General features: G+C 40.1%; 1 protein-coding gene across 7 annotated transcripts in view; it reads right to left on the bottom strand.

Annotated features, from left to right (window-relative positions):
• Nucleotides 1–18,768, bottom strand: part of CAST (calpastatin) — a 110,601-nt gene that overhangs the window by 5,881 nt on the left and 85,952 nt on the right. For all 7 annotated transcript variants that reach the window (XM_070412365.1, XM_070412368.1, XM_070412366.1 and 4 more), the window contains 10 exons: nucleotides 17,655–17,756; nucleotides 17,072–17,155; nucleotides 15,479–15,529; nucleotides 15,245–15,316; nucleotides 13,410–13,511; nucleotides 10,366–10,467; nucleotides 9,126–9,218; nucleotides 7,853–7,888; nucleotides 7,367–7,459; nucleotides 6,015–6,086 (listed from right to left, as the gene is read on the bottom strand). In XM_070412365.1, coding sequence (XP_070268466.1) covers nucleotides 6,015–6,086; nucleotides 7,367–7,459; nucleotides 7,853–7,888; nucleotides 9,126–9,218; nucleotides 10,366–10,467; nucleotides 13,410–13,511; nucleotides 15,245–15,316; nucleotides 15,479–15,529; nucleotides 17,072–17,155; nucleotides 17,655–17,756 — 807 coding nt within the window. The remainder of the gene's footprint in view (nucleotides 1–6,014; nucleotides 6,087–7,366; nucleotides 7,460–7,852; nucleotides 7,889–9,125; nucleotides 9,219–10,365; nucleotides 10,468–13,409; nucleotides 13,512–15,244; nucleotides 15,317–15,478; nucleotides 15,530–17,071; nucleotides 17,156–17,654; nucleotides 17,757–18,768) is intronic.

Raw genomic sequence — 18,768 nt, 5'->3', positions numbered from 1 at the left:
GCTTGGGTATTGGGGGGATATATCATTAGAGTTGTTATATCCTCTTGATGTATTGACTGCTTTATCATTAGATAATGACTTTATTTGTCTCTTGTAACCATTTTTGGCGTGAAGTCTATTTTGTCTGATATGACTACACCTGCTTTCTTTAGGCTCCTGCTTACTTAGAATATTATCTTCCATCCCTTCATTTTGAACCTCTGTGTGTCTTTAGAGCTGAAGTGAGTCTCCTGTAGGCAGCGTGTAGTTGGGTCCTTAAAAAAAAATTCTTCCACCTGCTCTGTGCCTTTTGATTGGTGAGCTTAATCCAGGTGATTATTGATATGTAAGGACTTACTGCTGTCATTTTATATCTTGCCTTCTGGTTTTTTTTATAACTCTGTTGTTTTCCTTCTGATCTACCTTCTTAAGCTGATAGTTGTTCATGGCGATTTGTTCATTTGCCCCACCCCACCAACCATTTTTTGTTTTGTGTCTCTGCTCTAGATATTTTTGTGGTTACCATGTGGTTTACAAACAAACAAGCAACCAAAAACCCACTGCCTTCACGTGCGCTTGTGTGTGTGTGTGTGTGTGTGTGTGTGTGTGTGTGTGTGTAGTGGCCAGAATCATGTTACTGACAGAATAATGACACTACAAAGAAATTTGTGTTATAATCAACTTTGCCTTGACAATTATTGTAAACACTTTGTTCATTTCTTTTAATCACAAAATCTATTGGGAAATTATAAAATTATTTAAAAATTGAAAAATTCCTTTTCCTGCTGATAGCGACTTATCTTTGTTCACCTATAAAGGTTGTATCCTTTTACTCCTCCCTTTTATATTTAATATGACATATTATCTTTTTTATGCTGTGAATTTGTTATAAATTGTAGCAGCTGTATTTATTTTTAATGCTTCTTTCCTTTAACCTTTATGCTATAATTGTTTAACACACCTTTCTGAGAATTAGCATTTTCTAATTTTGAATATCACTGTAATCAATGTTTTGTGTACTGTTCTCTTTGCTTTTCAGTGTGAACTCCTTTCAGCATTTCTTGAAAGGCAGTTCTAGCTCCCAGCGCCCAAGCAACAAACTCCCTCAGCTTTTGTCTGTCTGGAAAAGCCTTTATATCTCCACATCTGAAGGGTAACTTGGCCAAAATGAATATTCTTGGCTGGCAATTTTCATTTTTCAATGCTTTGACTATGTCATTCCACTCTTTCCTGGCCTGTAGAGTTTCTGCTGAGAAGTCTGCTGATATATTAATGGGGATTCTTTTCTTTTTATCCCTGACTGTCTTTAAAATTCTTTATCATTGACTCTTGACAGTTTCATTATAATATGTCTTGGAGAAGGTCTTTTGCATTGAGATAATAAGGCATTCTATTAGCTTCATGGACTTTTATGTTTAGTTCCTTCCCCAGGTTTGAGAAGTCTCAGCTATTATTTCTTTAAGTAAACTCTGCCCTCTTCTCCTTCTGGTAGACCCATTATTCTTACATTGCCTTTTATAATTCTGATAGCTCTCATAGGGTTTCTTCCCCTTTAAAAAGTCTTAGTTCTCTCTCCTCTTCTGCCTGAATAATTTCTAGATTCTATCCTCCAGACTGCTTAATCTTTCTTCAGTCTTATCTGCCCCATTTCCAATGCTTTTCTAATGTATTCTGTATCTCATTTATTGAATTCTTTCGCTCCAGAATTTCTGGTTGGTTCTTTTTTAGAATTTTTATGTCTTTGATAAAGTACTCCTCTGTTCATTAATTATTCCATTAGTTAATTGAATTGCTTGAGTTTTCTTATAGGTTGTTGAATATCTTCATAACAACTATTTTAAATTATCAGTTAGATAAGAATATTCCATATATCTTTGAGTTTGGTTGCTGCAAAGTTGTGGTTTTCTTTTTGTGATACTGTATTGCTATGGTTTTTCATAGTGTTCGATGAAATGTGCCTCTACCATCGCATTTGAAGTAACAAACGCCTTTCTTATTCAGGTGATGCTTTGTTTACTGTGATTCTGTTTGGCAATTAGAATACTTAGACTTTTCCAGACATTGGCTGTACAGCACAAGTTTTTGGATTCTCTTACTAGAGCTAATTTGCTGCTAAAGTTGGGAGTGTGCCTGTGAAAATAAGCTGACTTAAAAAAAAAATTGAAAGGCTGGTGGCAGTGTGGGGAGAGATACATGCTTAGCACATGGGGCTTTGGGTGTGCCCATGGCCGGCTAGGGGGATCCTCGAGTAGGGGAGTCCTGGAAGTCTGTTGGCAGACTTTTTGCTGTAATTCAGGCAGAAATGAGTTATCCTCAGTTCTGTTTCTGTCCCCACCCCCCCCAAGTCATCACTGCAGTCTCTCCTCAGAGAGAGCACTGGGCCCCCCTTGCTGTAGCATGCACTGCTGGGAAGATCCCCACCCACTTCTTCCCCCTCCACCTCCTCTGCCAGCAAGGTTGCCACTATGCCACCATTCTCCTGGCTCTACCTCCTCTGCGGTTCAGTCCACCCCTTTTCAGATGCACAGACGGAAGGACCCATCAGGTATCCTGTGCAGTCACGTGTGCTCGGTTATGGAAGTCTGAAGAGTTGTGAATCGAAGGGGAAAGGAAAAAGGAACGACTCACATGGCCAGGATGCTGACATCACTCTGTCACAGTCCTTGTTTTAAAGCTTACTTCATCTAAATATAGCTACCCCGGATTTCTTTCCATTTCTGTTTGCATGGAATATCTTTTTCCATCCCTTTACTTTTCAGTCTATGTATATCCTTAGATCCGAAGTGAATCGCTTATAGGCAGCACATAGATGGGTCTTGTATTTTTTTTGTGTTTTTTTAATCTGTCTTTTGACAGAATTACATTTAAAGGAATGGTATTGATGGGTTTGTACTTATGGCCATTTTGTTAACTGTTTTCTGGCTCTTTTGCAGTTCCTTTTCTTTTTTTCTTGCTATCTTGCTTATGATTTGATGACTTTCTGTAGTGGTATGCTTAGATTCCTTTCTCTCTATTTTTTGTGTATCTACTATATCATTCAGCTTTGTGGTTACCATGAGGCAACCTATATTTATAACAGTCTGTTCCAGGTTGATAACTTAAATTTGAATCCATTCCAGGGCTCTACAGCCCCAACCCATTTTATATTTTTGATGTCACATTTTACATCCTCTTATGTTGTATATATCCTTTAATTACTGTAGTTAGTTATTTTTTACCCTTTGCCTTTTAACCGACTAGTCTACCACCTTTACAACACTAGATTGGATCTTTCCTTCCCCAAGTTAGGGAAGTTTTCTGCCTATTCTCCTTCTGGGACCCCTATAATGCAAATGTCCCATAAATCCTTAAGCTATCTTCATTTTCTTTTCCATCTTTTTTCGTTTTGCTACTGATTCTTCTTCAATTAGTCTGTTGTTGAACCCTTCTAGTGTATATTTAAGTTCAGTTATTGTATTCTTCAGCTCTGTAACTTCTATTTGGTACTTATATTTTCTGACTCTTTGTTAAAGTTCGGTGTTCACCCAATTTCCTCCTCTGTGGGTCTCATGGAGTTGGATGAGCATCTTTATGACCATTATTTTGAACTCCTTATCCCCATTTGGTTAAGGACAGTTTCTGTGGCTTTATCTTGTTTTGTTTGGAACACATTCCTCTTTTTTTCCTGATACTGTTGGTTTCTATGCTTTAGATAAAACGGCCACCTCTTCCGGTCTTAAGGGAGTGGCCTCATGGAGAAGATGAAGCTTATCATTGAACCTTGTTCTAGCTATTAGTTGTCTCTCAAACCTCTGTGATTGTCCAAGCAGCCTGTGTAATGGAAGTGGCTCCCAGTAGCTGAGGGGGTGCTGAGATCTGTCAGAGTTCCAAAGCGGGGAGGGTCCCAGTCAGGACCTAGGTTCAGGCTAACCAGAAGCCAGACCCTCAGGCAGCAGCTTTTAAAGTATGCAAATGTATAGTTCTGTGGGACCCCGAGGGTTCAGTCGCACTGGTGATCTAGAACTAGGTGATCTAGAGGTGTCCCCTGGGAGCAGCTGCAACTACTGAGGCACCAGAGCAAGGTGCAAGCTCCTTTCCAGGAGCTACTGGCAAGCTGCAGTGAAGCAGTGGATGAGCACAAAGATGGCACTGCTGGCTGGAGCAAAGGAGAGCAACGACGGTACCCATCAGCCTCTGTCCCCGGTAAGTAATTCCCTGGCCCCTAGTCTGTGCTAGATGCCTAACCTTCAGGCTCACAAGCCATTTAAGCCTCTTTCACAAAAAGTTTAGGAGCCTCTCAGTTGGCTACCTCTGTGCTGGGCTGTTGAGTCCAAGCGTGCAAGCCCTTTAAGGACCATGTTATCAGCTCGCTAGAGTTTTGTGGCTACAGCCTTGTTGGCTTTCAAAGCTAGATGTTTTGGGGCTTTGTCTTTCAGGTGCAATTCTTAAAAATCGGGCGCCAAAAGTGGGCTTCAAACTCTTCAGGGAGAAGTTCTGGGTTTTGAGTTCTCCCCAATTATGGGTTGCCACACTAGGGGTGAGGTTTATGCCAAGATTATATATCTCAGCCTCTGCTACCTGCTTTGATGTGGGTGTTTTTTTCTCACTTGTCCAATGAGTAAGAGTCACTGAGCTAGTTTCTGGATTTTTTTTTCTAGAGGAAATTGTTCACCTATAGTTTTAGATTCCATGTCCATGGGAGGAGGCGAGTTCAGGCTCTTCCTGTGTTACCATCTTGAATTGGAAGTATCTAATTGTAGAGTTTTGATGTAGCTGGGCTATTGGTTTTAAACCTGTACCTTTAGTTTCTCATGATAGTTAGGGAATCAGAGTAGTAACCATATGAATCAGATGTTTAAGAATTGGAATGGGTCCAGAAGTTATCTGAATTTGCAATGGTTCTTACAATGAATAGCATATCATAATCAAATTGACTTTTTTTTCCTTAATGATACACAAAGTAATGGTTTACTTTATAGATGGTAATTTAGATTTAATGAACTGCAGTATATGAACCTGTACTGTCAATGTGTTATCCAAGTGGAAATGTTCAGTCGGAAGTGGTGGCCTGGGTCTTTAGAGAGGTGAAGGTGCAAAACGCATTCACCCATCCCAATATTCCCTAAACTCTCAACCACATGACAGCATCAGATCTAAGAGAGATTAATGATATAGCTAACAGCATGTCATTGCTGATCTCAGGCAGAGCTCAAGATGAGGAAACAGAAATCTTGGATCTTTCAAGGATGGAGGGAAATAGGCAGAGGGCTACTAAGTTTGAATATTGCTTTTAGAGTGAGGAAAGAACTTACACATATTTACTGTAAGGGGGAAATTGAGATGAAGAAACTGAAGATTCTGGAGGGAGTGGATTATTGACTGCTGGGAGAGAGGGTTAGTCAATGGGTAAGTGGGAAGAGGACCTTAGGGATTTTCTGCAGTGACCTCCACTTTTCTTTTTGAAGTAGAAGGCAAGGCCATCTGCAGACAGGGGGGATGTGGCTGGGGAGGGAGTGTGAAGACGTGACATTGGACGCCATCAGTACTTTGTGCAATATTCTCCAGATCAGGATAGGACTCTAGTGGTGTTTTTTGTTTTGTTTTGTTTTTAATTTTTTTAATTGATTTCAGAGAGGAAGGGAAAGGGAGAGATAGATAGAAACTTCAATGATGAGAGAGAATCATTGATTGGCTGTCTCCTGCACACCCCTTACGGGGGATCGAGCCCACAACCCAAGTATGTGCCCTTGACCAGAATCGAACCCGAGACCTTTCAGTCTGACATTCTATCCACTGAGCCAAACCAGCTAGGGTGACTCTAGGGGAGTTTTAACAGTTGTGATAAGAATACTCATTTAGGTTTCTAAAGTACCAGTTAGTTTTTTTAAAAAAAGTCTTTAAAACTTCAATTTCTTTACCAAGACATGGGATGGGTAGTGTTTAATGCTTAAATTTTTATTCTAAATAGATTCCAATCAGAAATTAAATGACTAAAAGGATAAATGCCACTTGTAACTGCTAAATTAATTTGTAATATATTTAACTGTTCCGTTTACCTTTGCAGAATTCTTTGCTTTCCCCCCATTCTTGGGTGCTTTGGAGCTGGAAGCAGTCTTCTTGTCTTTGTCCTAAAGCAAAGGAAAGGTAATGAGGCTATTGCCATCATTAATCCATCTATCAATTCAGACTATTCTTTTTAGTAGCATGGAAATCTCCAATTAAATAATTAAAAACTTTGGGCGTTTTAGTCAGGATTTTTTGAACAATGATGAATGTATACAGAAGTGATTAAGGTTGGAGGTAAGAGGATAAAATTGAGGGAAATGTGGGTCACACTGATGCTCTGACAATTTCCATGATGCCTGTGATTCACCCAGATGTTATGTTGCTCATCAAGAATAAGAATAGGACATTGTTTTCAGTGTTACAGAGAGAAATGGAGATAACCACAGATAGCTGGGGAAAGTCACGTATAAAAATAAAGCCCACTCGCCAAAAAGACATTATTTGAGTTTCCAGGAATGAGAAATCAGTTGCCGAGGCAGACTAGGAATTAAATCACCCAATAGGGCAGCGGTTCTCAACCTGTGGGTCACGACCCCTTTGGGGGTTGAACGACCCTTTCACAGGGGTCGCCTAAGACCATCGGAAAACACATTGTTTTTGTGATTAATCACTATGCTTTAATTATGTTCAATTTGTAACTATGAAATTGGGGGTCACCACAACATGAACTGTATTAAAGGGTCGCGGCATTGGGAAGGTTGAGAACCACTGCAATAGGGGAAGGACTGGAAAGTCAGTGATTGGGAGATATACTTAATAGCAAACCGAGATCTACGGTCAATTTTACTTTTTCTCCTGATTATGGAAGGGTATAATATAAAGGTAAAATGCCACACACACACATTTTTTTCATTCACTAATAAACACATTTTGACATCTTTTATATACCAGGCATTTTGCTAATGCTAAGCACAGAGGTAAAAGGCATATCACTACTAAGTGAAGTACACAGCTGAGTGGTGTAATACACATGTGACCATAGGTAACCCAGATGGCAGGGAAGGGAGAAGTGGTAAGAGAAGCCTTCCTGAAGGAGCTGATGGTTGAACTGGGCCCCGAGGGATGAGGAGGAAGCATTGTTGTACAGCATATAGTGTGGCAGTAAAAAATGATGGCAACATGGAAAACATTTATGAGATAATGTTATGCACTGTATTTTATGGACTCTAAATACAACTATATAAAATATATATAGATGGAAAAAGACAAGAAATGTACTAAGTAGTGTTTGCAGGGTAGTAGAATTATATTGTTTTCCTCTATGGCATCAATTTACTTTATAGTCTAAAATGATATGTGTAGACACACATTCAAAGAAAGTCAATATGACAAAGCACAGTACCTTTGCTGTGTTCTCTGAGGTTTCTGTACTTGAAGAACAGTTGTCAAAATCCCCTGAGAGGGAATCAATGGGGTCTTGATCATCTGCAGGTTTCTGAAACATTCATAGAAATAACCACCAGTGAAGAAAGCAAGGAAAAAATGCTGGGTAGTACCTTTTTTCACCCGCCTTATTAAAAAAAACAACTTGATGACATTCTTTTTCTAATGAAGTAATGTCTTACAAAGGAGATATTAAAACAAAAAATATTGACGGCAAGTTGTTTAGTATTCTCGGAGCCCTGATTTTCTCATATGGAAAAACGAAGCTGCCTATTTTGAAAGGTTCTTGGGAAGACTGACTGAAAGAAAATAATACACTCTTAAATACTCTTGGCATCACACCAAGAACAGGGTGGGCATTCAATAAATATTTCTAAATTGCACAAGTTGCAGCTAGAATTTAAAAAAAAATCTTTTTATAGAAATAAGCACCTATGGTATTTACCTTTGGTTCCCTTGTGGGTGGCTTCACTGGTTTGTCCTTAAAAGCAAAGCAGACTGTTGGTTAGACATAACTTTTTATAAAGGTTTACTTAACTGTAGTCAGTGTTTATATAATCAATATTATCCAATGACTTGACTTGGAGAGTATATATTTGCAACAACTGATAACCTGGGTCCCTACTCTTCTCCACCAGCTTTGCTTAATTACCACCCTACAACTATTTCAGTATCCTGGGAGAAAATGCGAGAGTGAGAGTCTGGTCCTGGAGGTGAAAGAAACGCTATTTAGGAACTTTCTGCCATCATGTGTTACAATTCTACTTAAAATATTACAAAAGCAACTTGTGATTTTATGTCTTAGTTACTGCAGCTTATTACAGGTCAGAAGGATTTGAGGAGCAGTCTGCAGAACACAACCCATCAGGGATTTTTCCCATCTACAAAGGCAAGGACATTAAATAATTCATTTCCCAATGATTCAAGCAGGATCAGGTGGGACTACCAAAGCAGGGAGGATTGTAGCTGGGTGCAGAATTGCTATCATGAGGAATACTGAATGAAAGCAAGGAGAATGGATTCCTGTAAGAGAGACACTCAAGCTGGTAACCCCCTTAAACCAAATGCAGGACAGAAAGACGGATGTAACTTGGACTCCCTTGTTTGTATTTGATGAACAGGCCTGGAAAGGGTTATGTGTCATCTAATTAACTTGAAGCTAGGAGCCAAACAGAATGGGGAGAGATACAGGCCAGGTTGACCTAAGAAAAACTGGCTTCTATGTTAGAGGCAAAGGCCAGGATTAAATGGGACTTATGATTGAGGATAGGGTTTTGCGGGTGTAGGAGAAGGAAGAAAGGGAGACCCCAGGTTTGCAGGTGCCTTATTTGCCCTATTATTCCAATCCTAGCTCCTTAAATAGAGAATCTGCTTCAGTTAGGATTACAAATACCATTATTCTTTTTGATAGTCTTTTCTTGTAAAAAGAATTCATCTGTGTACATGCCTTGGAATCTCTGTTGAGCATCAGTGAGTGACTGCACATTATTCAACTCTCTGTACACCACGGTGTCCACATAACGGAACATCAAACAATACTGGTGTCAATAAATATTAAATAGAATCCTAGAAAGCCTGTTCATCATGGGCACATTAAACATAGTCACATTACACTTTTATGCTCCTCTTAAAGTGTGCCCTCCTAGTCATGTCAAGTGAGGGTTGAATTTAAAAGGCTTTGTTATGTGTATCCAATCTGGACATTTGCCTTCGTTTACCTTATCATCGTTATCCAAGAGGTGTCTGTATTCAGGTGGGATAGTGTCATCTCTTTCTCCCAGCTTGTCTCTATGTTCAGCTTTCGCTCTTTCCTACAAACATTGAATGGATATAATTAATATTCCTTTCCTCCTTTGCTTATAGAATACATTGTGAAATGCAGCATTTTTCAGCATTTATTGTATGTTATTTTCTGAGGCAAAACATACGATCTTTTTTTATTTCTTAAGCAAGAGAACAAAATGCATGACTTGGACATACTATTAGTTGATGGAAAAAAGTAAACCCATGTGCTTCTATGTCAGTTTACATCTGTGAATTTTCCACCTGTATTTTAAACTGAAGTAAATTATTAAATAATTATTCCAGAAACCATGTAAAGAGATAAAAATTCAAGGGCATAAAATACCTTTTTCTGTGAGTTTCACTTTTCAAACAAAAGAATCAAGTCACTGTAGCTTGGCTTTAGATAGGTAGCCACTATTTTTTAGCCCTGAATGGACACGCTGACTGCTGGTGTTGCAAGGGAGAAAATACCTGCTGTTAAGTAAGCAGCACCTGGAGCCTAGCATCCCACCTCAGTAGGGTGTGGCTGGTCTCTCCCCCGCCCAGGGAGTGCTTTAGATTTTGTTTTTCTGCATCTTTTAAGTTTCATTTTTCAAATATAGGCTAAGTTCACATTCAGTATTCCTGTGTAATGATTCTTTGAAATGTCTTGTTTTTGGGACACCAATTTGGATGGTCAGTTTACTTCCTGGCTCCAAGCTAAATGGATTGTTGAATATTGTATGTTAAGTATAAATACATTGTGTATAAGATATGGAGAGGTAACAGTTTGTGCCTTGTAGACACACCTCCGCACAGTGTTGAACTCCTGGTCCCACGCTGCCTTCCTTTTGGAATTCGCACACAGTTAGTTATGCCAGCAGAGAAGGCTTCTTGGGAAACCTCTGCCACTACGTGCACAGACTGTGTCAACCTAAGAAATGCACACTTATGGGTGTCATATGCTTTTCCATCATAACAAGGTTTGGTCTCACAAACAGGACATTTGCCTGAATCTGTGACACAGCATAGTCCTCACCGAGGAAGTAAAGAAATACAACATAGACCACAGAGAGGGGGAAAAAATGAAACAGTTATCCAACTATTCACTAACTCCAAAGTTGGAAGTTATTTTTGTGTGTGTGTGTGTAGAGGGTATTCTATGCTGTGAAAAAAGCCTTAAATTTTCTTTACCTTGACTTTATCCTTTATTGGCTTGTCATCATCTGGATCAGGCTGCCTTTGCCCTAGACTGTCCGAAAGTTGATCCAGGGCATCGTCGAGTTCTTTGTCCTTCTGTTAAAGTAAATCTGAATTAATCACTGGTTGGCCAAATCAGATCACCCGTTGGAGAGTGGCCCCAACACCACCACTAATACTTCCATGAGGATTTTCACGAGGGAGATGGACTGGGTGGGTGGAAGGCACTGGACTGCCAACCCTTGGCCAGTGCTTTTCTCTCTGCTCTCTGGCTCTCAGTGACCTCTTGGCACCTGTCTACCCCTGCCCCACCCCCAGATATCTTGCACCATCTAAGAAAAGAAGTCTCTCTAAAAAAATAGGGTTCTCTGGCCTGATTTGCTTGGAAATATGTCTTAAAATGCTTTCAGTGTATGTAACACTAGTGGTGACAATCTAATGTCCCCAGCAATGAATTATTATAATTTAGTTTACTCTTTGATTCTGGAGTATATTCATTTAAATACAGATTACACCTAGTTTTGGTGATGGCTCCAAATAAAATATTAACTAAAACTAGACCCTCTGATGGAAAAACTGATTTAAAAAAAGGTAGCATTCTAAAACATACTTGTGAAAGGCAGATGCATGCAAAAAGAAACTAGACCACCTTCATAAAACTCTTAGGAGAAAACATAGGCAGTAAAATCTCTGACATTTCTCTTAGTAGTATTTTTTTTCTGACATATATAGGCAAGAGAAACAAATAAAAAAATAAATGAGACTACATCAAACTAAAAAGTTTTAGTACAGCAAAGGAAACCAACAAAACGAAAAGACAACCTACAAAATGGGAGAACATATTTGCCAATGATTAGGGGCTAATATCCAAAATTTATGAAGAACTTGTACAACAAACAATCCAATTTAAAAATATGCAGAGGACCTGAATAGATACTTCTCCAAACAGGACACACAGATGGCCAACAGACATACGAAAGGATGCTCACTGTCACTAATCACCAGAGAAATGCAAATTAAAACCACGTGATGGTGGGAATGCAGATAGGTGCAACCACTATGGAAAACAGTATGGAGGGTCATAAAAAAAAAAATTGGAACTGCCTTATGACCCAGAAATTCCACTTCTGGGTATATATCCAAAGAAACGCAAAACACTAATTCGAAAGGATATATACACCCTTAAGTTCATTGCCAGGGTTATATACAATAGCCAAGATTTAGAAGCAGCCCAAGTGCCCATCAAAAGAGCAAAATCCTACCATTTGCGACAGCACAGATGGACCTAGAGCAGTGGTTCTCAACCTTCCTAATGCCGCGACCCTTTAATACAGTTCCTCATGTTGTGACCCCCAACCATAAAATTATTTTCGTTGCTACTTCACAACTAATTTTGCTACTGTTACGAATCGTAATGTAAATATCTGATATGCTATATGTGTTTTCTGATGGTCTTAGGCGACCCCTGTGAAAGGGTCGTTCGACCCCCAAAGGGGTTGCGACCCACAGGTTGAGAACTGCTGACCTAGAGGGTGTTGTGCTAAGTGAAATGAGTCAGTCAGAGAAAGAAAACTAACATTTTACTTATATGTAGAATCTAAAGAATAAAACTGAAACCGACTCAGAGATGCAGAGCGCAGACTGATGGTTGCCAGGGGGGGAGCAGCATTGGGGGACTGGGTGAAAAAGGTGAAGGAATTGAGAGGTGACAAAATAGTCATGGGATATAAAGTACAGCACAGGGAACATAGTTCATATTTAATAACTATGTATGGTGCCCAGTGGGTCCTGGAAATAGGGGGGAGGAACACTTTGTAAAGTATATGATTATCTAACCACTATGCTGTACACCTGAAACTAATGTAAATTAATATTAGATGTAAACTGTAGTTGACAAAGAAAAATAACTGAAAGAAAATAAAATCGGGAATCTTTTTGCTTAAAAAGAAAAGGCCTTAGATTGTGGATGTCTACTAACAGCCTCCGTCGGGGCAGAGCCTCTCACCTGAGTACTAAGAACTGAAGTGTTAAGGCAGCCTGGGTTATTAATGATTCCTCCTTTCTGCAGCACAGGGGCTTTCATCCTGTGGGTGTCACACACACACAGCATTTTACTAGCTTTACGTGCACCGTGAGAGCCCAGGATTATAGCTGCTGCTGGTGGAGCTGCCCGCCGCAGGGTCTGGGCTTTGTCATTTGTGCCTCTGGATATTTTCAGATGCTCCTGAGGCTGACCCAACAGGCTGAAAACTCATTCAGAATCTCTGACTACAGCACTAAGTGAGCTTTGATGCTACATCAAAAGGAGAGGAAGCATAGCTGACTTCACTAAAGCTACTTCATCTCCATCTAGCAAACCCGGCGCTTCTCAACCAGGGGAGATGGGGGTCTGGTTTAGGGCAATCTCTATCTTTTGATGTGCCGTGGTCTCCTCGATAATTTCACATTTGGTACTGCACAGAAAATTAATCAAGGAAGTCTGGAAGAACTTTGATCCCTCAGTCTTGCCTCGGAACATGTAAATAATTAAAACAGTATTGATGCTGAGGTTTTTCTATTGCTAGCATGAAAATGACACATTTTTAACTGGTGTGGATGGAAGGAAAACAATGCCAGTCCATGATACGTTTGTTTTTTGGGGGGAGAAGCTCAAATACTGAACAATTCCATAAAATAAACTTGAAGTTAAATAATGGATAGTATTTACGGTGTGTGTTAAGAAAAAAAGGAGAAAAATCAATGATCAGAAAAGCTGAAAAAAAATTTCAAATCAAATAAATATGTACACACTGCACTTTCAATTCTAATAAAGCAACAATTTAAGCTCCTCAACTATGTATAAAATATTTTCACATATATTGTTTCCTTTGATCATTTAATATTGTCATCTCCCTAAGTCGCTAGTCGTCTCTCTTCTGAAGGTGCCCAATCTTTCTAACAATTTTTGTCTATTTCCACTTACTCTAAGCAGGAGTCCTACTTTCTTTCCTCTTGTTGTTGCTACCATGGAAAAAGTATTTATAAAATATGTTGCTTACCAGAGTGCTAGGGGGTGGGCCTGCAGAGTGCGTGGTTGCAGCTGGGGTTTGGGAAACCAGTTCGGAGATGGCAGCTGTGAGTTTAGTATTGTCAAATGGCTTCTGTTAAAAGAAAGACAGACTTTGATCGTTAATATGTTATATACAAAACTATGTTCACAATGCCATCACTTAAATACAACTCTTAATATAGCTTTATGATTGTTAATTCTCTTGATCCAAAGGGAAAGCCTAGTAACATAGAATCTTAAGAGCGATTTTTATTCTATTTCTTACTCCATGGTATTATTTTGCACAACTTCTATTCCTATTTATGATTCTAAATGGTGCTCAGTAATCTAATGACTTAGAACTTCATGGTTTGTTTACACATTTCTTGTTATATTTTTGCAGTTTTCCAGCTTTCTTCTGTGTAATTAGTTGCCCTGAATCAAAGTTCTAGCAGTGGTTTTTTTTTTTGTTTTTTTTTTTCTTGGTGTTAGCTAAATTCTGCCAAACTGCCCTCTCAGAAGTTACTAGGAAGTTATACTGTGAAAAGCAATGAATAAGCAAGCCTTGCTCACCAAAATGAGGTATTTATCATATATTTCAAATTCTGATAATATATTAGGTATGATGTACTACTGTTACCCGTTCTATAGTATGAAGTTTCAGTTTTATTATTATTCCAGAATCTTTATGAAGTGATTTCTTCTCTCATTTTAAAAATATACTAAATCTGTCATTTATGTTCATTTCTTGATTTCTTTTTCCATTGCTCTGTGACTTTGCTTTCTGAATCAGAACTGTATTTTTTTAACCATTATTGTATTATAAAGCCTAGTGTTTAGTTAGGTTAATCTTCCCTAAAAAGAGCGAAAAATGCTTTTCAGTATTTTTTTTTCACATTTTTATGCATTCCCTTTCAAATATATTTCAAAATAACTTTGAGTTATATTAAAGTAACATTACTACTTTTAAAAAATATTAACTTAAAAATGACTGGAAATAATTGTTATCATCCTTTTAAGACATTTATCAAACTGCCTTAGATGAATGGGTTTTAATTTCTTCATATTCCTGTTTTTTTTTATTTATGTCTTCTATTGCAGTTTTCTGCATATATGTCTACATCTTGTTAGATAATTATATTTTCTAATCTGTTACTAATATACATAGCATACATAATGTTATGTACAAAGGTGAGAGCAAAAACTTCTGACAACTCCAAGTAATCATTTTTTTCTACTTGTCACTTATTCTATTTCTCAACTGATACATGTTTTCCATGCCATTGTCCACATAGGATTAAATAACCCAGACTCCACAGAAAAGGTTCTGCAGTTACATACGTTTGGAAACTCCAAAAGACTTACAATATGTTCGCATACAAAAAGTCCTGAAAATCTTACAGTGGAGAAACCTGCTTATGGTTACCCAACATTTTCCAAACTTTCTAGTAACAGAATTCCCTTTGAAGGCCTATATATTCCACAGGAAGCTAAGTTTCCTTAGAGGTAATTTGGAAAATGACCAAATTGTAGAATATCAACTGGTAAAGTTGTCTAAGAAGTAATTTTAGATAAACTCAATTTGAAATTCTCTTTTCATAGGTGTACTTGATAGAGTACACGCTCATCACTGGTTTAATTAGTGACACTGTTGAAAATATTAACTGTGCTGGAACAATATTTACTATTTCATGATGCAACACATTTTTAGTGGCTACTGTGGGTTGAGGGCCATTAATTCTGTGACTGTTTCCTCAGCTTCCAAGTCAAATTCCAAGTCACAGGTTTCCATTGATTTCTGCCACTCTGAAAGTGAGGAAATAAAACCAGGAGTTTCAGACTTACAAGTGGTGAAGCGTCTGGGGGTCCACCGAAGTCCTTAGACAAGGCATCAAGAAGGAAGTCTTCACTCAAGGGCTGCAAGAACCAGGAAATGTATCAGACACCTCATTAGTCTCATCTTCAAAACGACGTTAGTATTCATAAGCTGGTCAACTCATTAAGAAGAGCTATGCCCTTCCTGAATTACAGTCAGGGCCACGTGAGAAAGACATGCTCAGAGAAAACTGGCTTGCTTACTGGGAGCGATTCCTTGGACTCTTTCGGCAGGAGTGGTTTTCCGTCTTTGTCCTATCCAGGGGGAGAAAAACATGGCACCGAGTCATTTCGCATTCATCCTGAGGATGGACCCTTGTAAACATTATCGGGTTATACCTGATGTTGCTGTGCATTATCAATTAGATCATCATTTCAGGAAACAGTCTCTCACCAGAGAATATGCCATAATTAGTTCATGGCACTAAACAGCTCACATATACCAGGTACTCCCTGGGCACAAGGGCTACAAAGCAGATGGGGCAGCCTGTGACCTCGGAAGCCCACAAACAAGTGCCGGAGAAAACACGTGAACAGTTCGTGTAGCGCGGCACATGGCGCTGTGACAGGGCACCTGCAGGACGCTGTGGGAGCCCGGGGTGAGCCTGGGGGTCGGGGGGCTTGCAGCAGTTGCTTAGAAAAAGCTGGTGAACTTTAGAGGCAACATGAAACTTCCACCAAACAAAGTGGTCAGGGAAAGCCAATCCACTGCTACTAAAATTCAGCAAAGGGAGCGAGAAAGCAACCAACATCCCATGAGGAAGAGAGTGACCTGCCTCTACACATTTGGGGAGGGGTGGCCAGTAAGAAGCTCTCTAAAAACCTTGCAACAGCAAACACACGAGCCCATATTACCAATAGAAATGCCATGGTCTCAACTGAACTGTGAAATCAGAAGCAGCCCTAGCGGGTTTTCCTCAGCGGACAGCATTGGCCTGTGGACCCAAGGGTCCTGGTTTGATTCCGGTTGCAGGCTTCTCCCTGGCCCGGGCTCAGGTTGGGGCTTGTGCAGGAGGCAGCCAATCGATGTGTTTCTCTCACTTTGATATTTCTCTCTGTCTTTTCCTCTCTCTAAATATCAATGGAAAAATACCCTTGAGTGAGGATTTTAAAAAAAATGCAGAAGCAAGCAGAATAATAAACGCTTAACCTGGGAGAGCGCAATAGAGCTCCCATCTTTGCCAGACAGAAGGAGCAGTGCACATGGGACGAGCAAGGGGAGTAGCAGGTGGATTTTCCAGAACTGTTCATGTTTAGTTGGCTATCCTCTTAGGTAACGGCACACAATGGAGATGACTGGCGTCTGTTCTACTGCCCACGCATCTGCTCCTGTTCAAGTGGCCGAACTTAAACTACAAGATTCATACTGGGGTCTCCCCTGTCACTTGTTCTGAACAATCTGTACATCCAAAATAAAGAAAACGGCGCTCTTATTTTTTTCTTTATATCTAAAAGTTGCAAATTTTCCCTCATAGGAAACAACTGTCCCTTTCCATTTTCCTATCTATATAAAGCTTTCTAAGTTTTCTTCTGCTATTGTAACAAACCATGGATTAGATGGAAAAAATTAGGTAGCTTAGACCTTGGATTATTTTCACTTCAGGGAGGACTAAAAATGCCAGTTAGGAATATTTTAGCTTCACATCTGGTGCACTAACAGGATATCAATACTATTTGGTATTTGAAGTATTAAGAAACAGATCTTTATATTCCAGGTCTGCTTCCATGGCCCTTTTTATGTATGTGGAATTCAGTATGAATTAAAATAAAGTAGAAAATACACCCCAGCCTATTTACCTTGGCCTCTTCTAGTCTATAGTCAGGAGGAATTGTTTCTTCTTTTTCACCAAGCTTTTCACGATCCTCCTCTTTGGTTTTCTCCTAAATAGAAATTACACCATTTCCATTGTCAATACATCTTTTCTCCATAGAGCAGCTGCCTGAATGACTAAAGTTGAGGTAAATACTAGTACATCGTTAGGTTAGAACGTACATATGACCTTATGAGCAGAGTTCCGACGGCACCTTAATCTTTAACAGCGTCCCAGTTTAGCAGGCTCAGACCCCACCACGGAGCCTGCTGGGCTCCAAGGAAGTCCCTAGAAGCAGGCAACTGCCCCTTCTCTCCCAAGCCCTGGGCAACAGGCGTGCAGGTGGGCCAGGGGAGACCCCGGACTCTGACATGGGCATGCTGCCCATCCACCGCCGTGCTCACGCCTGATGCTCGCTCAGGCCGAGCTTCTTAAGCAGGGCAAGTGCAGCAACAGGGAAAGCCAGCTGGTCACGTGTTGTGGGAAACATTCTAAAAAATGACGCACTTAATTGGGGACTGAGGGTGATCAATGGTAGTTATTTCTAGAAGCATTTGAGCTGCCATTACCTTGACTTTATCCTCCGCCGGCTTTCCATCTTCTGGGTCCGCCTCCCGTTCCCCCAGGCTGCCAGCCAAGGCTTCCACAGCGTCGTCCGGCACCGTGCCCTTCTACAATACAGGAGCGGATGCACAAAATAGGGGGTTAATGCCTCCCTTTAAAGAGACTACATCAAACAATTCGGAAGGGCACATCCTTATTTCAGACCTGGATAAGAAGCGCATGTTATCTTTTAATCATTTGGATTATCAACTGAATTAGAATCTATGTTAGAAATCAGAGCAAGTTTCATGTATTAAGCATGAAGTGTGTGCAACCGCTATACTGACACTGAGAAACTTGTAAGCTCTAACCCAGCGGTTTTGGTTTGGGTATAAGGCAGGCAACGGAATAGGTGCACCACAGACAAGCTGATAGCCAGGACAGAAGAAAGGAGTGGTTTTCTGAGACTGTTCTCGAGGCCAAGAAGGAAAGGTTGCCAGAGAAGCCCAGGAGAGGACATTCTTCTCGATGTGCTGTGAACCGGCCTGGCCGTCCCGGAGTGTGTGTGTGGGGGGGGGGGGGGGGCGCTCCTGCTGAGGCACAGAAGCCCACGTCAGCAAGCTGGCCTCACCTGCTCAAACGGATTCACGCTGACCCAGGTGAACGCCTGTGGCTGACTCACCCAAGGGGCACAGTGACACTGCGGTCCGGTTCAAATGAAATGTGCTCACTCATGATGTAGTGAGAACATGGGTGAACATCGAGCATAAATGGTATAAAGGGGAAAACAAAGAAGAAACTACGTTTGGGCTAAAAGAAAGGACTATACCTGGCTTCTTCCAAACCACAGGCCATGAGCCACATGTTAATGGCTCGTGAAATCAATTTAGAGTTCGTGGCCAGGACGTTTTGTTTTTTAATGAAACAGTAGAACAGAACACATCTTGCATAACAAGGATAAGTACCACTTATTAAACTGCTGTTTCTATTGTGTGGGTCCTAGGTTGTGATATCAATACATTTCCTACTATTGGTCTTGGTCAAAAATATGAAAGCCCCCTGAATTAAACAGTCTCCCAAACTTTATTCTTATCAGAACAGTCTATGACCTCATACTGAGTATATATTGGGATTTTAGAG

Source organism: Myotis yumanensis, unplaced genomic scaffold (genome assembly GCF_028538775.1).
Source record: "Myotis yumanensis isolate MYYU_CA2020_CCGP unplaced genomic scaffold, mMyoYum1.0.hap1 SCAF_4, whole genome shotgun sequence".
Classification (NCBI taxonomy): Eukaryota; Metazoa; Chordata; class Mammalia; order Chiroptera; family Vespertilionidae; genus Myotis; species Myotis yumanensis.
Note: the sequence above shows the minus strand (reverse complement) of the source record. Positions and strands in the feature narration are given on the sequence as shown.